Here is a 25,890-nt window from a genome sequence, read left to right as displayed (position 1 = left end):
GACTTTTGGATCAATAATGTATCCTATTTTATCTTATAATGTTGGCTGCTTCCACCATGAGGTCAAGCTCACTCTGCGTCTCTGGAACAGAGAGTCTTTTTCCTAGCCAAATAGCTTTCACTGCTGACAGGATGAAAGCCAACCAAGCAGAAGACAGACATCCCTAAATTGTAGTAAAATCACAAACTACTCCAAAGAATGTGGTTCTCTGAGAAGGAGAAACACACACCTGTCTTGGTTTAACTTGAGGTCTAGAGGCCTCATCTAGGCAAGCAGTGCATAGTAATGACTGACTACCATAGCCTTTGACTGGGCCAGCTACTTCAGTACATGTATGCCCTGGAGGAAATGAAAAAAACGTGAGTCTTAATTTGGGAGGGAACATGTTCTTTGACCCCTTTCTACAGAATCAAGAGAAATTCCTCTTGGAAGAACATACTTTAGTGTTCACCAAACACTAGTGTTTAGTGTTCATCAGTGTACGCAACAAACTGCGTAATGTTAGTGGACATTACGCAGTTTGGGATGGAATTTTTAATTCACTCTGAATGTGTATTGACTGCATAGTTTTGAGAAAGACACAGGACAATAAGTTTTAGTATTCTGGTACTATGTATCATAACATGGCAGATTCTAGAAGGTCAGTACTTACATAAGGTACTCCAAATAGGTTAAACTCCAGCATGCCGGGTATTGCCCATTTAATATCATTCCAGTTGGCAGCATTATCACCTAGCCAGTGGCCTGAATACTTTCCCACTCCAGGGAAAGAGGAACGAGTGAGAATGAATGAGCGATTGCTGCCAAAGACTTGCTTAGAGGCTCTAGAGGACAAGAAAAACAGACAAAAACATGACTGTAAGAATGAGTGTTACAAAGTAACAAAGGGAGGGATTTAAGCATGTAAAAGCTTACTTAGGGGACACTTCTTATTAACTAAACACACCTTTTCTATCACTTAATCCCAATTATCATAATTAACAACACTAATCCAGCAAAGCCACTACTATAGTCTGAAAGTCTGAGCATAATTCTATAAACCTGTTTTACATTTTTTATCTCTATCTTCTTAACAATTCTAAAAAACTCTACATTATTTTATTAATTAATTATTTTAATAATTATAAAATATTATTATTATTATTATTATTATTATTATTATTATTATTAAGTAATTTATTTATTTATTGAAAACCTTTTTTTTTTAGTTTTTTAAGGAGTGGTGGAAGTGCCAAATGTATGGAAAATTTGAAAACCTACTCTTCTGTTGCCAGCACCATGGAATATCCGTAAAGACTGTGAACATCATAGTGATTGCCCCAAGCCTGCTTTGCATCCATACACAAAGTCTTACTGTACATCAAATTATCAAGAATTTCTAAAGAGAGAGAGAGAGAGAGAGAGAGAGAGAGAGAGAGAGAGAGAGAGAGAAATTATACGATAGAATGTTATTCTGAAACAGTGAATGTATACTACTGTATAACTTGCTGGTGACCAAAAGACTTTGTTTTGTTTTGATTTTTGGGGGATATATTTGCTTAGGAAAACAGTTTTTTCCCCAAACAGATTTGGTTTTATTAAAAAAAACATTGTTGTTACTGAGGTCAGGTTAGATTTAAGTGTACACATTACTTATTAAGATAAATTAAAGTTATGTCAGTCAATGGTCCTGAAAATACAGTAAGGTGTTTGTGTTTGTGTGTGTGTGTGTGTGTGTACACATTGGTACATATTTCAGTTTCATATGAGGATTTTTTGAGGAACAATTGATCAGATTTATGGCCTGAGGAAAGATGCTAAACAGGTCAGAGAGAGAGAGAAAAAAAAGAGAGAGAGAGAAAACTGGGTTATAAAATGGTAAATGCATGCCATACAATTGACATGCAGCTCATCAGAGCATATCTCTGAGATTTAATAAATCACGAGAATGCAAATCTATACAATTTTTTACAAACTTTTTCAGCAGTCTTACTTCTGAAAATAGATTTAATTTATCCAATGATCTTTCAGAATACTTTGTCAATAAAGAGGTTAACGCCAAACAAAACACCTACAAGATTAATCACACGAAGAATAATGACCTCATTCAATTATCTAGTTACTAATTAATTTCATTACTTTAAATATAGCTGCAAATGTCTAACAGAAAATTGTAATTTGTTTCTTAGAAAGATGTAAAAAAAAGTCCTCAACCCTGAGGTAAATGAGAAACACTCAGGGAGGCATCCTCATCAATACTGACAATTTTTAAATTTCTCATTTCCAACCAAAAATCAATAAATGAATCTTTGAAAGTTGTGTGACGTTTAAATGAGACAAAAAAAAAAAAAAACATTTTTATCACTTCTGATTAAAAAGTGACCTGTCTCGTTTTATGTCATTAGCTTTGGCATTTTTATCAGAACAAATGGTACTTCTACAGACTTAAGGCTTGAACATGGGTCCTAGAAAAGGCTCAGAGAAACAGCCCTCCTCTGCTGGGGCTATACATTCAAACTGTATTCAAACTGTGTTGAATGGCATGTGGCTTTTGTTTGCCATTTTGGGCTGGGAACAATGACCTCAAAACCCCTCTTCTGACAAAACCTATCCACGTATTCTTGAATTAATTAATGGTAATTAGCTAAATCACTAAATACAATTAATTGAAAAAGCTTACAGCATTGAGTCTAAATTTGTAATTGTACATCAAGAGTTGTGTGTGACTTACTTGGAGTGAACGGTGGATAATTCAGTGTATTATCAGTGCATCCATCAATGGAGCCTTGCACAAAGCTGGACACCTCGTTCATGTCCTTATAAATGAACCACAATTAGTTCAGCTCTGTTATATCTACTGTGTTAATTGCTAACTGAGAATTTTATGGGAGCATTCAAAAAGCTATTGATTTCAGCATACATTATCAGCTAAGAGTACAACTCACACACATTATATTTTCAAGGCCCACATTAACGGGGCTGTGAATACCTGTGTAGTTAACCATAAACTAGAAGTACAACTATAATGTAATTACTGAGGATGTAGATACATAGACTTAAATTTTAACTATATTTACTGTATCATGTTTATGCAGATAATTGAGAGAATGTGTTTTCAGAGCAGAACATACTGAATAAATTATTCAGTTTTTCATCAAAGCCTCCTGCCTAAATGCCAAAAATAACTTCCCATATTTTCCATTTTGTATTTTTTTTTTTTGTTGTTTGTTTTGTATGGTTCTTTGTTTGTTTGGTTTTACTACTACCTGTGTAGTCTGTAGTCTATGAATAAAGTCTGGTATAAAGGTTGACATAGATCTCATTTTCTCATCTTCAGTTTCTAATTTCTCTTATGTATAACTCATTAAATTAAATGCAACTACATCATAAATCAATAACTAGTAGTTATTTTGAGACAATCAATATGTAGCATCTATAAGTTCTGTAATAATGAAATTCTCTACAGCTGATATCTGCAATGCTCTACCTCTTTAAATGCTGGTGGTAATCACAGTTTTACCTGTGTTAAGAAGCTACAGTACAGTACATTAGATACTTTTTTAAGATGCACTAGAACAAAATAGAACATTTACCAATAAATTGTCCTATATAGAACCCCTCGAAAAGCAATGAACATTTTAGAGCATTTTATATTAAATAGCTTTATACTTAAAAGAATGCTTAAGGTGAAATCAATGTTTATGAATTATGCATTTTTTAAAAACTGGAATGACAAACATTTAAATAAGTGGTTATCAATTCTATTTTTTTACACAATGTTATAATTTTGTCTAAATAAATTTACACCGTGTTTGAATTTCTTGTATTTTTTGTTTACATTTGTACATATTATTATGTACATTGAAATCTACATAATGTATTATGTGCTCTTTAAGAAATGGTCATTAAAATGGTTCACTTGCTACATATATGCAATCCCCAAAATGGTTCTTTATATAGAATCATTTATCATTAACAATTCTATTATTATTTATGTTTTATTTAATTTAATTGTATTTATTTTATTAATGATAATAATAAACGATTCTCTATAAAGAACCATTTTGGGGGTTGGTTATATACAGCAAGCGACCATTAAATGCAATTTATGTAACCATTTCTTTAAGAGAAATCTGCCTCTCATTTGTCTAGGAGTATACTAATTTAACTAATTTAAATGGATGAATTACTGACCTAAGTTAGTAATTTGTAATTTGACAGTTCCTACATACTTTCTATCAAAAAAAATCCATTAATTTTTAGGTATAATGCATTTATAAAGATACATCTCAAAAGGTACATTTATGTGCAATTAATGTGAACATCATTTTACAATCATAATGGAAAGCTTCTTTAAGATCAGCAGTTCATATTAACCCTCAGCCTGTTACATCTGAGAGAATGTCACATTACGATTGTAAATTTACACACAACAAACTTGGCACTGATACACAAATCTGTATACATAAGATGTACTACTGTTCACTCTGTAACTCCTCTGAAGCCTCACTGTAGTTATCTGTATACTGTAGCTTATATATTACTGCATTATTACATACCATATAGCTCTACAGTATTAAGAGATAAAATATAAATTGAAAAACCTACTCTTGTCATCAGATTTTGCATTCCACTGATTTACTTACAATCCATATTGCATCATGTTTCACTTGCTTATGGAACTGGCTGATTTCATCCACCCACCACTTGATGCAGGATTGCTTTGTATAGTCAGGAAACACAGTTTTTCCTGGCCAAACCTGCAAATAATACAAAAACAACTCACACGATTCAGAAATCTCATAAAACCTCATAAATTCTGAAAACTGGATGGATGAATGAAAGTGGAGAGAATCACATTAGCTATCTCAAATCACCTAATTGAACAATAGATACACATATCACAAAACTAAAAGACAGCATGCTCTTCAGCTACCCCAACAGCAGGCTCAGGATTAAGGTGGCAAGTCAAGTGGTTATCACACAAGTAAATTCTAATTTTAATACCAAAATATCACAATTTTAGGTGTAACTGTGCTTGGGCATGTGTGTTAGACATACAGTACATAATATCAGCAAAGTACAATTGGCAAAGTTTAAGTTTTCAGTCGATCTACTTTTTAAAATCCACCCAAAAAACTTGAAACAAGCTTAAAGAAATTCAGCTACTAAAAATGGAAAACATATTTTTATTCATTGCATACATTCTTTGCATGAGTTCAGGTTTTTCCCTGTGGCTTACTGGGTCATGGCAGCCAGAGAGTGCATCAGCTTTGCTGTTCTTTTACTCGTGTTGGTAGGACACCATGAATCAGAAGCATGTGAAGAACAAGGCCCAACATCCTTACCTGGGACTGAGTCTTTTGGCACTCTCTTTGTTAGGACTCTGCCCGGACTCTGGCCACGTGCATTTGTTTATGTTCTTGGTCACGTGTCTGACGTGTCTCTTGTCTCTTCCTGCCCGCTTCCACACACCTGTTTCCCATTGTAATTACCTTGTCTATTTAACTGTGCCGCGTTGCCTTGTGCAGCACAGCATCTACTGTGGTTTTGTCCTGTCTCTAGTCCGTGTCATGTTTCGTGTTTTATGTTATTAAACCCTGTTTATTTTTGCTATCCTGCATTTGGGTCCGCTCTGTCCCGTGTTCATAACACTCTTTATGTATTTTAGCTTCTTATGATCCGTTAGTACCTGAAATGGTTGACATGTTCCCTCAAGTCAGTGCCTCCATTCGCTGAGTGCTTTCTTTATTGACAAGTGTTACGTCCCATATTGTTTTCTCTCTTTTTCCTTCTTTTTCCACTGTTCCACCTTGCAGGTCCTGCGATTGGACGATTCGTCCGCCAGTCATTGTTTCAGAAACCACTCCAAGAGCCAATCCAGTGTTATTGGCCAGGTTTAAAGACCCGGATGTGACACAAGCGTGGGAGAGGGGGCGTTGACCTTGGTTGTTTGTTCACCTGTGTTTGCTTGCTTTTGCTTATTTCTAACTTCGGTGTAGTTGTTGTGTGTTAAGTTTATTTACTGTGAACTCTACGATGCTACTATTGATGTCTATGCTGTGACTTGACTCTCAGTTTAATGGTGTTTATTCTGATCCTTCCCCGATACATAGTGATTGGGACCAGGTTAGTACGTCACGTGACTTACATTTCATCACGTAGAGGAAAAAAACTGTTTAGACACACTAGGTTACGAGCGGATGCCAATCCTTGTAGTTATGTTGTTAGGCAGCGTAGTTAGCGGCGTTCTACGCTGAAGATGTTTCTTTTCTGTTTCCTTTTTGTTAGCTTAGTATTTGCATCTAGGATTTAGTTAATGTGTTTTGTTTTATTGAGTTCTTTTCTTTAGCACCGCTCTTGTCCCTCACTCTGTTATCGTTATCTTTGTGTTTGTATATAGTTTGTAAATAGTCTTTTTGGATGTATTTTTGGTTCATTGATTATTTTTGGATGTTTTGTTTCCAATTATGTTTACTAAAAAGTAAACCAAACTCAGCTCCCACCTCTGCCTGTTTTCCTGAACACATGCCACACTCTCCAATAGAAAGGTTATTTTTCGACCGCATCTTAAACAATTAAATTTACACAATTAACACAAGTGTACCTCTGCTGGGTCGGTTTCCCGAAAAGAACACACATGGGTGGAGCTTTCCTGGAGTTTTGTGTCTTTGAGTACCACACCTATCCCACAGCAGGAGGCATCCACTTCAACGACGAAGGGGGTATCAGGGTCAGGGTAATGTAATATTAGTGTGGTGGTGAACTGTTGTTTTACCTGCTAAAATGCTCTCTGAGCTTTTTCAGTCCAGTGTAGTTTCCTGGGTTTTCCCTCTAAGAGTCATAAGAGGGTTCGACAACTGAACTATAACGCAGAATAAAACTGGAATAAATTTTGAAAAACCAAGAAATCATTGCAGATCCTTGATGCTGGATGGATTAGGCCAGTCTGCCACAGCCTGCACCTTCATTGTGTCCATTTCCACCCCCTGGATGCTTATTACGTATCCTAGGATGGTGATAATGCTTTGGTGGAAATGACATTTCTCACTTTTGGTGAAAAGTCTGTGTTGCAGGAGACACTTTAGAACTAGGTGGCCATGTGAAACGTGAGACTTGTAGTCCTCTGAATAGATCAGGATGTCATCGAAATAAGCAATGATGCATTGGTTCAGTAAGTCCTTAAAGACCTCATGAAAGATTGGACAAAAAAAGACAGGCACATTATTTAGTCCATAAGGCTTCACTAAATATTCATAGTGCCCTCAGGAGGTTAGAAACGCTGTTTTCCATTTGTCTCCTTCACAAATTAAAATCATATTGTAAGCGCTGCTGAAGTCCAGTTTGGTGAAAATACTGGCCCTATGTAGTTGTTCTAGGGCCAAGAGGAAATGTTGGAGATGGTAAGAATGTTTTAGAGTAATGACATATGAAGAAAAATCTGGAGGCCGCTGCCGAGAGGGAGGGCCGGATGAAGCAAATAATTGATGGCAAGATAATTGCAGCATGTTATCAAAAAATACTGCCAGACAGTTTTCATTCTACAGCAAGAAAGCTGCACATGGGACACTCTTGGATGATCCAAAGCACAAGGCAAGGTTGACCCTCAAATGGCTACAGCAGAAAACGTTAAAGGTTCTGGAATGGCAATCACAATCTCCTGACCTGAACTGAACATAAACTGAGATAGGGTAAGGACATCATCCCTACCTGCCATCTCCCCCTGTCGGATAGGCCTTAGTGCTTCCCTAAAAACAGCACATAAAGCAACATTTTTCCTCACATTCTGAGTGGCCGTCATTCCGAATTGGATGGCATACTCCAATGCTGTGTTAGTCCCCTGGCAAGGCTGTAATAATCACACTAAAATATCCCTTTCTCCTACATGGTATAAGACCTCCCGGATCTGCTGAGTAAAATAGGTGAACGAATTTCTCTGCAGTGACATTAAACTTGTAACAATGACTGACAATGGCAGAGACAGGCATACAGTTACAAGAAAACGCCATGGTTTACATCATTTGATGCTTCTAACAAACATGTTAAAATGTTTGAGTGTCTTTAATCAATCAGAGTATCTCTAAACTACACCTTCATTGCTATTATTAATTCATTAATTTGACCCCAGGTGTGCAAGCTACTGACATAAATTTATTTTCATTGACGTAATTATTCTGCTCCACATGAGGCCATTCCAGCTCTGGCTCAGGGGTGTGGGCTTTCATCCTCGCAGACATCCCCTCAGGGTTATAAGGGTTACACGCTGTGGGTTTCGTACCCTTCTTATGTGGAAAAGACCCAGGTTTCTTGCCTTGGGTCCCACTTTAGGGGCGTGTCACTGTCGCAGGACTCTTTTGACAGATGCCTCGCTTTCCGGCTGGAGAGCGGCCTTGGATGGCCGTCCTGCCCAGGGTCTATGGGAGGGCCCCTATCTCTCATGGCACATAAACTGCCTGGAGATGAGGGTTGTGTTTCTAACACTTTCTTCCATGCTTCAGGGGCTGCTATGTCTTAGTACGGACAGGCAGCACTGCGGTGGTTCCCCATGTCAATCAACAGGGCGGTCTGCATTTGTGCCCCCATTTTAGGTTGGCACAGCAGATTCTGCTCTGGGCAGAGACCAGATTCCTTTCGCTGAGAAAGGGCATGTAAATCGGGCATGTAAATCGGGAGGCAGACCTCCTGTCAAGGCAGGTGTTGAGGCCCGGGGAGTGACGTCTCCACCCCCACGTGGTGGAGTGAAATTGGTATGGACGTGGCCGATGCTCTGTCCGTACACCTTCCCCCCCGGTAGCTCTGATCCCGCAAGTCCTAGCCTGAGTGCACCACAACCTCTCATCTGAGGTGACCAAGGCTCTACTGAATGCTAGGGCTCCCTCCACTAGGAAGCTATATGTGCTGAAGTGGAGGCTTTTTCTCCTCTGGTGCGATGAACACTGTCAGGATCCAGTTCACTGCCTAGTCAGTACAGTGCTGGAGATCCTGCAGTCTTGCTTTTCTCGGGGCCTGTCCCCATCTACTTTAGAGGTGTACATGGCCGCCATTGCTGCAAACCATGAACCTGTTCTCGGTGCCTCCTTGCGTAGGCACCCTCTGGTCTCTCGCTTTCTGTGTGGTGTCAGGCAGCTGAGGCTTTACTGCAGACCATGCCTTTCTTCCTGGGACCTCTCTGTGGTCCTGGAGGGGCTGCTGGAAGCCCACGTTGAGCCCATGGAGTCAGCCTCTGAGAAGTTTCTGACCCTGAAGTTGGCTCAGCTCCTAGCCTTGGCCTCTCTCGAGAGAGAGTGGGGGATTTGCAGGCTTTGTCGATTGCCCCCGCCTGCCTAGAATTTTCCCCTGGCATTGCCAAGGCTATTCTGCACCCTGGGGCAGGATATGTCCCTAAGGTGCCCAGGATGGCTGGCTGTCCAGTCATACTGCGGTCCTACTGTCCCCTGCCCCATGAGTCGGCAGAACAGGAGAGGCTGCATTTCCTTTGCCCACTGAGGGCCTTGAGGACTTATGTCCACCACTCTAGCTCGTGGAGTAACTCCTCTGCCCTTTTTGTCTGTCTTGGGCCAGAATAAGGGTAATCCGGTTTCCAAGCAGCGCCTGGCGTACTGGGTAGTGGAGGCCATTAGCTCAGGCCTATGAGGTGTGCAGTCTTGCCTCGCCTCTCGGCATCAGGGCTAATTCTGCTAGGGGTATTGCCTCATCCAGTGCCTTGGCCAGGGGTGTTCCGTTTGAAGATGTTTGTGTTGCGGCAGGTTGGTCCTCTCCGCACACCTTTATCTGGTTCTATAACCTGGTCTTGGACCCCACTCCAGGACCCCACTCCAAAAATTTAAAAGTTGGGAGGTTTGTAGTGGGAGCAGTGAAGTGTCAAGTGTGGCAAATGGTTTACATGGCTCACGGGTCAGGTAGGAGGGCCCCTTCGCAGAATTTTACTTAGGGCCCCAGGGAGATCAGGATCGGTTCTGGATTTACATATTATATAATATAAATAATAATAGGAACTAACTTGTTCTGTGGATATATATATATATATATATATATATATATATATATATATATATATATATATATATATAGTAATAATTAAATATATCCAACCTGTTGCTTTAAAAATAATTTCACATTTTGAGAATATACTAAATTTAAGTAAGTATTGTCTTAGGAACAGATGTTATCTAAAGTTATCACTGTATTTATTTTTATAACCATCTTTGTTTACCTCTCCCAACAGTGGAGTCTTTCCGTCTGCCTCAGTGATCCATGCCTCAGCATGTGTTCCTCTGTCATATGACTCGTATGTCCCATTTATTCTCTTGCTTTTGGCTATGGCAGGATCCTTTCATAAAGAATAAAATGATAGAGGAAAAAAGCAAACACATTTCAGCTTGATTATGATTGCTGCTAGTCATCAAACTAGCACAGGCAATGATAAAAAGGTGGGAAAGGCAATAGATTTCTGCAAGTTTTCTACAAAAAGATAGGTAAATGTTAATAGACCAATTGAAATGAAAGCAAATATAATAATAATAATAATAATAATAATAATAATAATAATAATAAGATGTCTCACCAATATGAGAATATATTTTTGCCCTTCTGCATGCATGTAGTCAGCAAACTGTGGCAGGTCTTTGAACTTCATCATATCGTAAGTGAAGTCCTTTTTGTTCTCCATGTAGTCTATATCTGTGTACTGCACATCCTGGAATAGGTGATGCAGGAAAATAAATGAGTGTATTTGTCCTTATTATCTCATTCTTTTGTTTTCTGCAAACCCCAGCAATTCACTTGGGAGAGTTTTCCTTGTCTCTATGTCTCTCAAGAAGAAAATATTTATTGCGTTAACCATGGAAATACATTCTCATGGATTATTATTTTCTTATTTTCATATGTAAATACATAAATCTCTCAATATTTATTCTTCATACTTCATCACTTGGGTGTGGAAAATCTTACTTTAATTATATCCACAACAGAAATCTCTGAAGTCTATGTAATACTTAAAACTGCGTGCACTAGGCCTAAACCTTGGCTTTAAAGGCAAAGCATAGCTATTATTTTGTGTTATAGTTTTCAATTATTTACACACAATTATTCCCAAATTGATTGTTGTGGGAAAGATATGCCTTAAAACCCAAGTAAAATTTTACAACATTTAACAAGTAACACAGACTAGCAGAATTTTCTAGTTGCTGCTGGTGTCATTTACCACATATTATTTTTAATACATAAATATACTTGGAAAGCAAACATTTAAGCAGAATGACATATTAGTTTGTCAAGTATGTGTTTTTGTAGTATTAGTGCTAGCTGCTCTACCAAGAAGTTTTACTTAAGTAAGGCTTATTAATTTGTGACTTTCAAATATAATTCCAAGATGCCCCCATCACCAAAACACACACACTTTCTTTTAAGATCAGTGTGCTTGCTACTGTTGCATCTGGATTTAATGCTTGAAAGACAAAATAGAAATTGATGGAATTTGTATTTTTGATGGGTAGGATGCCTGCAGAAATTTTAATGCTATCAAGCATTCTTCATCATCAGCATTCCTTAGCTGCTTTTAAATATCTTTCACCTGCATAATTATTTTGTGGTTTTACATATATATTATTACAAATTAAAGTCTATATAATGAAATGGGTCACTGAATTCCTTCTTTCTCATTTCTGAGGTCTCAGACTTGGCATTTTTCTCTTCCCTGTCATTTGTATTTGCTATCTTTTCCTAAAGAAGCCTGGATTGATGTATTGGTTGTTATTATAATAAGATTTTCATTTGAATCTGAATGTGAGAATAAAAAAGGAGCTCAAGACCTCTGCTTTATGAGCTCTCAAGGTTGTTAAATGTATTTTACCAGCATAAGCATCAACCTGCAGCTGCTGTAGTTCTTAGCTCTAATGCATTGATCATTATTTTGAGTTTTTTTATACAAACATGTGGGAGTCAAAGTTTCAAAGACTCAAATTAAAATAGCAGGACCTTCACACTGGTCCTGAAGTTTCAAGCTTGGCAAATGTTGGCCTGTGGGTCATACAAGTATGTTAGCTATGTCATTGGCATATTCAGTCTTCCAAAATGACTCAACAGGTGGTGAATTTTACCTTTGTCATAGCACCAAAACATTGCCCTTTACAGTTTCTTACAGCACTTATAGATGAAACTATAAATACTACAGACACTGTGTTTGGTACTTTCAGATTTTTCATTAAACAGACATTTAAGAAACAAGAATATCTTATAAGCAAATTTCTGTCATTTGCTTGTTTGTCATCTGGAAAAATTTGGTGGAAGTGCTTTTGAGAAAGAACATACGAATATTTAGTAAAGACTTTTTTGAAACTTACATAAGGAAGGCCAATTGCTCGATTTCTCTCCACTGTTCTCTTAACCTCTTCCAGGCTGCCATAGTCCCAACGAGATAGCTGGAAACCCAAAGCCCAATATGGAGGAATGGTTGGCCTTCCAACCAGCTAGACAACACAATTCAATGAGAGATATTTCATATATGGTTACAAATTGCATTGTACCTTTTGGGTTTCTCTCTTACTTTGGTACTCTGTAAGTAATAGAAAAATGAAAAATATATCAAACAGTAACTCACTTATTAAGCTCAAATACCACATTTAAGGCCTGAAAGATTTAAGCTATTGTATTATATTGTTTTCATGAGAATTCAAGTAATTTGATTGTTGGAATTAGGTAAACAATTTCTTCCTGTAAAAGAAAACATTTTCTTTGTAGTAGCTTTCATGTGTTGCTCACCCATCAAGTGCAAAGAGTTTTCCTGACAAGGCTCATTTACATGTAGTGACACCCAAAATACTTGAAAACTGTAGCGCGAGCTACCGAAACCGAGCGAACGGAGCCAGGAGAGAGGGCAAGAGAAAGGTAAATACCCGTCTCTTTCTCCGCTTCCGCTAACTCAACCTGCGAACCCCAGTATCGAAGCCGCCACGCCGCCTTGGCAGATGTGGGACCCAAACAACAAGGCGCAGCCAAAGCTGAAAATATAGTCAGGCGGGATCGGAGAGTACGCAGAGGGAATCCCTCACAATGCACGCAGCCAGCTCCCTCGAGAGCCGACCAGGCATGCTCCTCTCCCAAACAAACAACGCAAAGAGAGTGCGTGTCGTCCCCCATGATAAAGCGGAGGGCACAGATGCACACATCTCTTAAAATGCTTAGATTGCAACATATTGTTTTTCTCACCTAGCTTTCCCTAAAATATATATATTTTTCTCTCCCTGCACTAGACAGACAGGACAAACAATTGACACACACACAGAGCGCTTCCTGAAGACAAAGAAGCTGGAGTAATGTGGCGTGGATGCCCTTATAATGACTTACTGGCGCATAATCACTTTATCATGTGTCCTTCCCAAGCCATTAAATTGGCGTGTTTGCACACAGAGCTTCAGATAACTTCCTCACAGAAGCATTCCAATAGCATCAGCCCTGACACAGTGTCGAGTTCCCTCGAAAGGGAACTGTCACTGACCCGGTGTAATGTGTTCATTGCGACATCTGGGAGGTCCTTTGCACACAGGTCAAAATCTGGAGTCAGGCAGGGTATTGGGCCCTACTGGTGGGGATCATACAGGAGCTCCCAGTACCCCCAAACAGTGTTGTTACAAAGTCTGATAATCTGTTGCACCATGAATGAAATTGAGCATAGCCACAAACAGTACATGGCACATGTCCGATGGGATGTGGGATCAACCATGGAATTTAAATGTGAACTGGCTTGTTTCTATTGTGTTTCACCAAGTAACATAGAAGGGGTGTTTGGGCAACAAAATAAAGAAGCTGGTGCCAGGTGCCACAAATTGAGAGAGTCAATGCTGACAACCAGAGACTACTTGCCCCCCAAGAAGGCAGTGTCTTGTCCTGCTGCCATCATTAACATTGATGTATATGGAGGTTGAATGGGTGGGGGCCATTAGCTACCATCTGCAACAACTAATTAAGCAGGCAGACACAATTATATCATGAGAATTTACTTTAAAGTGCGGATCCTGTGCCTACTAAGTCTGCTTTCACTACCTGTCGCCATATCCATGGAGCATACTCTGGTGTGGAGAGGGGGTATGCTGACATAGCCTCCTAACTCTCAGATTTCACAATAAAAGGCCTACCAGACTGGGTACAATGGACAAATAACACAGTGGTAGTGACATTCGTAGGGGAGGAGCACCTGCTCGATATCAGCGACAAGATAAACCCAGCAGAGAAGAAGAATGCCGTCCTGGAGCGAGAGGCCCTGGTGATCAAATGGGCTATTGACAAGCTGCAATACTACCTGGCAGGTCGGCACTTCACCCTTGTAAACCAACCATGCTCCTTTGCAATGGATGACCAGAGCAAAGAGACCAACACCCAGGTAACTTGGTGGTTCCTTAACAGGACTTCTTAACCCAAGTCAAACAGTAAGTGGGAACCCTGCATGGAAAATGGACGTGCTGCCCAGAAGAGATGCCCTGTGGAACCAGTATGGAAGTAGTCTCAGACCTGGTGGGGTACTGTTATGGCAGAGCTCACAATGACGCCATTATACATCCTGAAATTATTCTTTACTCAACTGCCAGCAGGCTGCAATGATCAGCACTATTTCAGCACCACCAAAACGGACAGTCACCCTGGAGGTGGTGTCAATGTCAGGTGGAAAAAGCACTTATATTTATGGACCACAACTGCTGCTAACTCTCCCTGAAAAGTGTAGAGGAACTGATAAGACTGAGATCTGAGGTCTCACATGTTTGAACTAACATTGCTGTCTCTCTAAATTCAAGGTAGAAAATGCCAACAATGCCAGACAACAGTGATGTCTAGGTAATGGTGTCTTTCATCTGCTTACTTAAGTTTACTTGGCTGACCACTGCATCTACAGTCCTCAACACTGCCCAATTTCTGCTTGTTTCTTTACCTTTAACAGTACATAACAGAACAACACAAACCACAGTCTGCTTTAAAATCTTTACCTGGTAAAAAGAAGACCTTGTTGATAAAATTACCTTCTGTCTTGCTGTGGTCTTGTTCAGTCTTGCCATGGTACAGTATATGAGCGGTTACATGAATCTGTCTTCTACAATCTTACCTTGTTAGTGGGGTTTTGTCTGTTCTTCACACAATTCTAAGCTTAATACTAATATATATATATATATATATATATATATATATATATATATATATATATATATATATATATATATATACACTGTATACACACACTTAACAGGCATAACATAATGACCACCTGAGTTGGTCCCCCTTTTGCTGTTGTTGGACTCCACTAGACCCCTGAAGGTGTGCTGCAATTTCTGGTTCCAAAATGCTAGCAGCAGATCATTTAAGTCCTGTAAGTTGTGAAGTGGGGTCTTCATGGATCTGACTTGTTTGTTCAGCACATCCCACAGATGTTCAATTGGATTGAGAGCTGGGAATTTGGAGGCCATGTCAACACCTCGAACATGTTTTTGTGCTCCTCAAAGCATTTCTGAACCACTTTTGCTTTCTGGCAACAATATTCCCTGATGGCAATATTCAATATTCAATATCCATGGTGTTCATGGTCTGCAACAATGCTTAGGTAGGTTTTACATGTCAAAGTAACATCCACATGGATGGCAGGACCCAAAGTTTCCCAGCAGAACATTTCCCCAAGCATCACTCTGCCTCAGCCGGCTTGCCTTCTTCCCATAGTGCATGCTGGTGCTATGTGTTCCCCAGGTGAGCGATGCATACAAACCTGGCGATCCACATGATGTGAAAGAAAATGTGGTTCAGATCAGACCAGGCCACCTTCTTTTATTGCTCCGTGGTACAGATCTGATGCTCATCTGCCCACTGTTGGTGCTTTTGGCAGTAGACAGGGATCAGCATGGGCACCTTTACTATGCAGCCACAGACAAAACAAACTATGATGCACACCTTTCTGACACCTTTCCATCAGAACCAGCAATAACTTCTTTTGAAATTTGAGCTACAGTAGCTCATCTAGTTAAGACTACACTTGGCCACTCATGTCCCTGTCGGCAGTTTACCACTGGTCCTTCCTTGGACCACTTTTGATAGATACTGGCCACTGCAGACCAGGAATAGCACACAAAAGCTGCAGGTTTGGAAATGCCCTGACCCAGTCATCTAGCCATCAAAATTTGCTCAAATCCTTATGCTTGACCTTGTCTCCTGGTTCTAACATATCAACTTTGAGGACAAAATGTTCAATTGCTGCATAATATATCCCACCCTCTAAGAGGTGCTGTAATGAAGAGATAATCAGTGTTATTCACTTCAGTGGTCTTAATTTAATGCCTGATTCGTGTATTTTTTGTTTGTGTGTGTGTGGGTGGGTGTGTATGTATGTGTGCATGTACATATATACACTATCATTTAAAAAGTGGGATTTTAAATTTGCTTGTTTTCCAAAAAAAAAACAAACCCTATTTTTTCCGTTTCAGAAACATAAAATTAATCAGATGATTATTAAAGAAAGATTTACATTGGCACACAGAGGAACATTATCAGAAAACATGAATACTCTGTTTCAATCTCATGTTATTTTTGCAAAACCAAGTTATTAATTTTGTAACATATTGCTTTTTGGAAAATAATTGTGTTAGCATAGGTAAAAACTATTGTATTGCATAAGGGAGCAATGAAAGTGAGCTTAGTTAGGTTAGTTTATTATTTGAAGCATCAGAAATTGTGGTTTGTTTACATGCTTAAAATGTCCAAAAAGAAAGAAGTTTCTTTTTTTCATGGTAAGAACATGTCTTACCATGCTGTGAACTACTAAATTCATCACAACAGAACAGCACAAACTAGAATAGAAAAAGTAATGGGTGGCCCCAGTGCACACTTTGAAAACAAGGAAATTTCCAAATTAAACTGTGAATAATAATATTAGAACATTGCATAATATTTATAATAATAAGTGCATTTAATAATAACTGTCCATTTTTGTTCTCATTAAATGAGTTATTTTATTTGTCTTAATTTATGGGTTTGTGTTTGTTTTGCTGTTCTTGCTATTCTTTTACTAATGCCATTAATATAAAAATTGTAATTATGATTCCTTCCCTGCCATTTAAAAGTGCTAGGTAGAACTTATGAACTTTTGTACTGCAATTTTGTTTGGTCAGAGTCACTCATTTCAGTTCATGAGCCTAGAAATTCTAACATGCTGATTCATGCTATTTAACACTTGACTAAAACAAGGATTTTAACTTTTTAGAATATAGTCCCTCTTCACTGAAACTGACCAGTGACTTCATGAATGACTGGGTTTTAACTTGAAATTATAAATATCTTTAAAATCTACAGCTTATTATTGTTCATTCTTTTGTTTTGAGATATCCATGATTAGCACAAAAGTGGTATAATTTACAGAACTACAATAAGTTGACATTAAGTTTAAATTACTGAACAATTAATATGTATATTGTTTTTGTAATTTATTATTACTTATTTATTTATTTATTTATTTATTTATTTTTGACCAGTTCAGCTTTAAAGCCTATTAGATGATCGGCCATATTCCATTAATGGTATTCAATCTGACCTGTGTGAACTCCTGTACAATAGCCTCTGGTGTGTCTCCAAGCAGGATATAAAAGTCCAGAACTCCGCCAATTGTTCTGTAGGTCACAGCAGGTGCTGGCTGTAGAGTCACCTCTGCAAACACATACCAACACATGAAATGAATCTTAATATTACGGACGCATTAAATCAATACCCCACTGTCTTTACATATACTTAAAAACACATGCTGAGATGAACACTGCACTATTTGCCATAATGCAATATACAATATCATGCTTGTACACAGAAAGTGCATCCATTAATGAAAATAGGATCAACAACAAACAAAACTGCCACAGCATGATGGAATAGATACATAAGAATAACTAAAGTGGGCCAAAACAACACACAACAAATGTAAAATAGAGCTTATTACTGAAACACAAAACTAGTGGTACTGTAGTAATCTGTGAGTATGACTAGGCCATGTGATGTGCTGGATGAGATCAGGAACACAAAATGCCCAAATGCCCACAGAAAACAACTGTACAGGATGGTAGAAAATTCTGTCTCAGGTCATAGAAAAAGCACTTCACAGCAGTTAATGAAATCAAGAACACCAGGAACACTAGGAATGTCTATGTCAAAGTCAACAATCAAGAGAAAACTTCAGCAGAGTAACAACCTAAAGATCCTCAAAATGTAGATCACTGGTAAGTTTCAAAAACAGATGTCTATGGGATCAAGACTTCTTTGACTGCAAATAATTAAGATTTAAGAATAAAAGTATTCAAAATTAAAAAATTATGTTAATGTTAGTTTATTAAGAAATAACTTAATGGATAGCTGAAATAGCAATATCTGTCAATTTGCACATATCTATAAAATTGACTGCATATCAAATTGAAATGAATGAATGAATAAACAAATAAACAAACAAATAAATAAATAAAGAAATAAATAAATAGCACAGAAAACTTGCATCAGGGTGCCTTGAAATAATGAAATAATATTTTTTAGCATTTTCATGGACAAGTAAATTTCATGGACAAGTAAATAAAAGCTTTGTCTCCATTTTACACCATACATTTTTGAATGATAACATGAGCTGTGTTTGATGTAGCAGTTACAAGAAGAGTGACTAGAACTTGAAACAATAATTCCTGAAAAGACACTAGCACTGTTGGACCAAATCCTAATTAGAATAATGATTTATGAATATTCTATGCTTTAACGTTTATTAAAGTGCATTAGAAATTTGAGATTTGGTTACCCATAGCATTGCTGTTCATTAGGAAAACACCAAAGGATTTGCCATTTTCTTCCTCCAGGCACATGAAAAAGGGATAGTGACCATACAGGTTGTGAACGCCCTAAGTAAACAAGAATGCAAATGTTTAAAAGGAAATAAAAATAAATGTTTGTGTCTGATGATTGCCAATTTTATTGGCTAATGTGAGGTCAGATGATGTAGATGGGTGTGTCAGCAAGACGATGAAAGGCCAAAGATTCCCCAGATTGTAATTTTCTGAAGCAAGACACTAGACATGCCTGACATTTGAAAAGTAATGCAGCATCTCCTTCCTTCTCAAGTTACCGGGTTACATATGTAGCCTGAGATGTTCCCTTTCGAGGGAACTCAACACTGTGTCATGGCTTGACACTATGGAACTGTCAATACCAACACCACCACAAAAAGGAACGCTGGCCGAACAAACAAATTTGATGCTGATGTAATTTTATTGGTCTCATCAATGCATGTTGTTATGTCACCTAGGCCCACATTGGCCAATAGAATCGGCATATTATGAAGAACTCCAGACACTGGTGTAGCAGAGGTGTTCCCACAGTTTTAAGTCATGTTAGAGCATTAAGTTCTATTGAAAGGGAACTCATGTTTCAGAGTGATATCAGTGAAGTCTGTTGTAATTTTACTTATATCGTCTTGATAACTCAATGTTCAAAGGGTTATTGGAAGTAGAATTTAGCAAGTTAAGTACAGTATGTAATCCACTTACACCATTAGGAAAGGCATCTCGTGTAAATATAGGCCATGTCCTCCAGTTAATATCATGGCGAAAGTGTTGGTGAACATGTTCACCTAGTCCATAGATGTTATCAGAGGAGAGTTTGGCAGAGAGCTGAAGATACTGGTCAGCAAAAATCAGCGGTCCAATACTGGTATCAAAGCTGGTCTCAAAAAAAAGAATAATAATTAAACAAAAAACACCCACACACATTTTAGTTGAAAATTGAGTGTTAAAAACATTGAGTGTAATAGGTCTGACAAAAAAACAACAACAACAACTGGATCTTTGCCCTCTGCTTGCCTTTCTTAGTTTCTCTTACATTGTTCTTTTTGTAGTATTTCTGCCAAAGATACGAATAAGACGGATAAGAATGTGCCCAAGAATGTGCCCAAGCTAGATGTGACCACTGAGAGTGATCAAGTGTAATATTGAAGAGACTGCTACTGTAGCTGAAAGAGAGGTGTTCTGTGGCACACCTTTTGGATGTACTAGGAGGAGTGGCACCTACATTTGTGAAATGGTAAATTGGGGATTTTACATATGGGGATTTTAGTATAAATGTTGATTCCATTTATATGTAAGAATGAATAAAACAATACAAATTTGGCTTTGCTTTGAAGTAAACATTTAAATTGGTTAACTGACAAACCACATTAAAGCTACCTTACTGAATCACATTGATAACAGACTAGAATCATACAAGGGTTACTCAATTTTAAAAAATAGATTTATGGATATTTAATATAATCACTTGATAACCGATGAGGAAAAAATATATTGCTATTTAATTTTTGGATATATGAAGCCAGGTCTATCAGTTGCACTCTTTTGCCTACTTCCATCAAGTCATTAAAATCATATAATTTGATAAGTAACATGGACTTTTGCATTATTGCAAAAGCATTGACATGCAAATGTGACAAATTATTACTGAAGTTCAAAGTACTGTCATTGTAAAATCATTCTAAATCACTTTTGAAGTATACATAGATTAAGTCTTGCATGCAGCAGCATTATTAAACAACACAGTGCTTTGAAGTGTGCTGAAAGCCAATCAGTAATTAAGCTTGAATAGTTTGGGCTGGTTTTGTTAGCACTTTCTACTCTAAAAACTGTGTGTGCATGTGACTGACACAGCTATAATCATGGCATCTTTTAGTCTAACATTGACTGGCAGGTTACTGTCAAACAAATGACGCTATTATTTAAAAATAATACATAATAATTAGCTCAGAGCATAAAAATGAGTCAGTTCAGTTGTGAAATACAGAAGTACAACAGTAATGACAGCTAAGAACTGGCATTGCAATTTTATCTCCTGAAATGGAATAGTCAAAAGCAATGATTCACGTAATCTCAAGACTGCTGTGTTCTCATGCATATAAAATTAAATCTGATAAATATTGGATTGTGTGGATTGTGTGCCATCAAGGCATGCAATCGAGAAGAAAGAACAGTGGCATGCAAAAGAGTGTACAAACATATACAGAAATATATATCTACACACTCATTCACACCTAAGGCAGAATTTAGCATAGCCAAACCATTTAATAGCATGTTTGTGGGAAAATGCCAAAGAACCTGGAGAAAACCTATCCAGACATGAGAAGAACATGTAAAACTACAGTTTTTCATCTTTTTGATGAAAAACTGTAAATAATACATGCATAAAAAAATGTCAAACATGGAGCATATCACAAATTGTGAGATTAATTGGGAATGGAAGTGCAGTATGAGTAACAAGCCCGTAGGCAGGGGGGGTTCGGGTTCGAACGAACCCCCCCTCACTGCCAAAGGTCCAGAATTTAAGTCTTTTTTTTCCATGTGATTATTGTCATCATTGTTTTAATGAATGCTTGTGACAAATATTTTGGGTTGCTGTTTCAAATTAATATGATGCATTATTGTAGCTGGACATGTGTGTGTGTGTGCCGCACGTGCACAGAGTTCTCGCAATACACTTTTCAACGCAACGGTGAAGCATCGCCTCTGAATGATGGCGGGAGGGGTTTTATATATATATATATATATATATATATATATATATATATATATATATATATATATATATATATATACGTATATATATATATATATATATATATATATATATATATATATATATATACGTATATATATATAATTAAAAGGATTTCTATATTAGGATTTCTATATACGTAGCGTAATTAGAATAACAAAACATGGTGGGATATTCAGTCATATTGGCTGTGCAATATCGACTTTTGTGATTGGCCAATACCGGCAGACTGGAGCCAATGGAAATGCTTCTCTCCTTTATTCCTCTGAGAACTTCAAAGCGGACCGCTTGAGGTTAATTATCTGGAATGATTAGTATATTAATTAATTTACAATGCCTACCCAGCTAACACAAACGACGTACTAGTTACGTAATAATTGCACCCAAGAAGATTGGAACTGACCAGTGTACTAAATCCATAAGTGTCAAGACAAATACAGCAACAAGCAAAAAAGGCATTGACAGAGAGTCAAGAAATGATGATGAAAATAATTATCATTAATACTTCAGTAAAGTTCATTAAATCTATTCTGTTGTTAGTATGGACTTTAAACTTATGAACTGTGTATGGACTGACAAAGGTGGTACATGAGGAAGCAATTTGACAACAATGCAGTAAATAATTTAGGTGCATCAAAAAGTGTGCTCGTTAAGATACCAGCAGACAAGCTAATCCAGCACAAATTAGTGCATAAAAGGTCACCAAAATGAAGTATTTGAACCTCATAAATAAATACAAAAGGAGGAGAAAAACTGCAAAAAGGTCCACCTTTTGAAAAAAAAAAAACCCTTTCAATAGGCTGGCTACGGACCTGAGTAACCTATTCTGTGACAATATGCAGCTCACAGTAAGCATTTTAATGTGCAGAATTTTATTTTCCTCTTTATATTTCGCAAGCAGTGTTAAAAGTCTTTAACACTTAAAAGTCTTTAGGCAGATCAGATAATAGAATTTCTCAAAATCAAAACAACAGATCAGGCAAAATGCAAGAGCCAAATCAAATGTGATTCAGAAGATCAACTGTGCAACGAGTCAAAAAAACATACAAGATTTGCCAGTGGCAAGGCAATTAACTAGGAATAAAGAGAAAAAGAGGGAACAGAAGAATACATGATAAAGCCTATGCACAAGTATGGGAACCACACAGATTAGGAGTTGGCCAAATAAATACATAGGTAGATGTTAAAGGACAACCAAAAAAGATTTTATTTGACTAATTAAATGTAAAAGGCTTTCAATAATAGTCCTGAACTCACAACTTAGATAAGATAAAGGGTAACTGAATGGAAAGTAAACCCCAATGCAGGCACAAGATACTGTAAGGCATTCAGTGAATTCAAGAAATGAAACTTACAGGACTTTTTTGTTGGATGCTCTACGGACTCTAACTCCAAACGGACTCCTGAGAAGCTCAAACTCATATTTCAGTGGTCCATTCACAGAGCTGGAAAGAGACTGGATGTGTTCATGAGGTACTTCAAACCTTGCTTTATTTGCATCAGTGATCTATAGGCATGAAGAAAACACAGGCCAATTATTGTTTATAGGATTTAACTTAAAATTCAGCATGCAGAATATTGTTAGCATGCCACTTTAAATATACTCTTGTGTGCAGGCTGCCTCAGTAATCAGCCTTTTTGGAAGCATTTACTGTAGGCACTCTTAAGGAAATGCTTAAGCAATTATTGCAAAGTTGTTTCCTTGACTTAACTTTCTGACTCATATATTTTCCATCAGTCTGTCAGTGCATTTGCCAGTCTGTAGGAAATCTTTGGTATTTCATTCAAGTAATTAATAAATGGTTGAATGTAGAATTCGTTTGGGATTATCCTTGCCAAAAGAGAAGATGAACTAATTATTTTGGGATTGATCCAAATTTACTCAACACATATCTTAAAGGTTCTTTGAAGCATACAATTTAGTAAGAATAAGAATTAGATTTGGTAGTTGTTGTCTGAGGCATCTCTATTTATGCTTGTGTGTGTGTGTGTGTGTGTACATTTGTACAGTACATTTGGTCCCCAAAATAAGAATGCATACAATAAGCATACCTTGAAGCGGAGGCGGTTCTCTGTCTGCATTTCTGCTAGAAAGGATAGCTCAAGAATGTCAGAGCCAAACAGAGAGGGTGAGTCCTGTCTCTTCAGTTTGGCCTCCAGTTCTGAGAAATAAAGTGCAACAATTTTGGTAAAAACAGATCCATGACCCCAACCCCACTGAATACATTTGGGATGAATTACCACTGACTACAAACCAGGCCTCCTCATTCGACATTAGTTGTTGACTACACCAATGCATTTGCGACTAAATTATGTGTCTATTTTTTTTTCTCCAATTCAGATTGTAATACTTATCATTGTTGCATGGTGTTACTGCATTTTCTTTACATAATAAAAGTGGCTTCAGATTTACTGTATGTTCTGGAACCTGTTTTTGAATCTGTAACTTGAGCTTCCAAGTCATCTCCCAAAATATAATTACAAATATTCATTTAGCAAATTTATTAAACAATTTAGACAGAATTTGATGTACACAAAGCCTCACAGTTGACAATATAATACATATTCACATAGATAAAAGAATTCTTAACTCTGCTTTGAGCTAAGAGATGTTTCTATGCCTCACAGCATGTCCATGTGATTCATGTGAAAATCCCGCAACGTAAAATAAAATTTCATTTTTAAATGGTTCAAATGGACATTTCTATGGTTTAACATAAAGCAAGATTAAATTATTTCAGTAAAAAAAAAATCAGTTTCTCTGTTTTACTATTTACAGCTATGAGTTTATTTTTTTTAATTTTTTTATTTATTTATTTTTTTCCAGAAAATTACAACTGGTCTTTTCAGACCTCAAATATTTTTTAAATACCGGAATACTAATGTTTTAAGTTGGCAAAAGTAAAATAAATAAATAAATAAATACATAAAAACATATTTTGTTGAATAACCCAGATTTTCAATTACAATTTTCATGCATCTTGGCATGATCTCCAATAGTCAATCAGTTTGCTGTTGGGTTACTTTATGGCACTCCTGGTGAGAAAATTCAAGCAGCTCAGCTTTGTTTGACTTGGCTTGTGACCGTCTATCTTCCCCTTGATCACATTTCAGAGGTTTTCAATGTGGTTCAGGTCTGGAGATTGGGCTGGTCATAATAGAGTCTTGATGTGGTTTTCCTCCATCCCTACATTGACTAATCTGGCTACAGTATGTAGCATGGAGCATTGTACTGCTGGAAAAAACAATCCTGTGTTGAGGAACATTGTCAGAACAGAAGGAAGCATGTTTTCCTTCAGGACAACCTTTTATGTGGCTTCATTCCCTTCTTTAAGAAGAATGTGCCAAATTCTAGCCTTAGTAAAGCTAAGGCTTTACTCCACCATATTTCACAGTGGGTGTGAGACACTGTGGCTTGTAGGCCTTTCAAGGTCTCTGTCTAACTATTACATAATCAGGTGTTGTGCAAAGCTGAAAATTAGACTCATAGAAGATAACCTTAATCCAGTTCTCTATGATCCAATTCTTATGGTCTTATGGCCTCAGCTTGGCCCTTCTTTGTTTCTAATTGATAAAGGGCTTTTTTTCTTGCTTTGCATGACTTTAGCCCTGCCTCTAAGAGCCCATTTCAAACTGTCCTTGCTGTGCACTTCACCCCAGCTGCCAATTGACATTTTTTTGTAGGTCATTTTTTTGTATTGTCATCCTGCTGTTGTTGATTTGACAGTAATTCCAGTCAGTGGAAAGTCATTTTCACCTTTTGCAAGTCTGTTGATTGTCCAATGTCTGTTGTCTCCAATGTCTCCTGCTTGACCTAGTTCTTATAAACCAATGTCCTTTATAAGGAATTTAAATAATTTAAGTACACTTTAAGGATGAAAGCAACCTGATGCTCATCGTATCTCTCTGTGTGTAAAGTCAGAATTGGACCCTTCTTTTCTTTACTCAAAACTTTTCTTTTCAACTGTTTAGGCATGGTCAATAGTTATTATTTGACTCCAATTACTACTAGCTCTGATTTTGCCATCCTTCTTGTTCTATTAGAAGAGCATACTGTTGACAACATCAGTGGATTTTATTCTATTCCTCTTTTAAAAAGATTTGGTTCAGGTGATCACCTAATCCGTACTTTATTTAGCAGAATGAGGGATGCCTGTGTTGGAATTCAACAGACACTGGATTGGATTGGCTAGCATACATGTAGAAATGCTGATTTAAAGATGATTTAAAATTTGGAGTGGTCTCTTAATTGTTTCCACAGCTCAAATTCAAATTTACTTGTATAGCGCTTTAAACAATGGACTTTGTCTCAAAGCAGCTTTACAG

The 25,890-nt window shown here is 37.4% G+C and overlaps 1 protein-coding gene across 1 annotated transcript in view; it reads right to left on the bottom strand.

Moving 5' to 3' along the window:
* Positions 1–25,890, bottom strand: part of si (sucrase-isomaltase) — an 88,163-nt gene that overhangs the window by 58,676 nt on the left and 3,597 nt on the right. Inside the window, exons 5-16 of the mRNA XM_060877587.1 lie at positions 23,617–23,726; positions 22,920–23,071; positions 19,515–19,686; positions 18,770–18,869; positions 17,537–17,649; positions 12,321–12,446; positions 10,544–10,675; positions 10,193–10,309; positions 4,626–4,739; positions 2,711–2,795; positions 1,261–1,378; positions 653–824 (exon numbers count right to left, since the gene is read on the bottom strand). Of these exons, the coding sequence (XP_060733570.1) occupies positions 653–824; positions 1,261–1,378; positions 2,711–2,795; positions 4,626–4,739; positions 10,193–10,309; positions 10,544–10,675; positions 12,321–12,446; positions 17,537–17,649; positions 18,770–18,869; positions 19,515–19,686; positions 22,920–23,071; positions 23,617–23,726 (1,511 nt within the window). The remainder of the gene's footprint in view (positions 1–652; positions 825–1,260; positions 1,379–2,710; positions 2,796–4,625; positions 4,740–10,192; positions 10,310–10,543; positions 10,676–12,320; positions 12,447–17,536; positions 17,650–18,769; positions 18,870–19,514; positions 19,687–22,919; positions 23,072–23,616; positions 23,727–25,890) is intronic.

This window comes from Tachysurus vachellii, chromosome 9, assembly GCF_030014155.1.
Source record: "Tachysurus vachellii isolate PV-2020 chromosome 9, HZAU_Pvac_v1, whole genome shotgun sequence".
In the NCBI taxonomy this organism is placed as follows: domain Eukaryota; kingdom Metazoa; phylum Chordata; class Actinopteri; order Siluriformes; family Bagridae; genus Tachysurus; species Tachysurus vachellii.
This window is presented reverse-complemented; position numbering and strand designations above follow the sequence as displayed.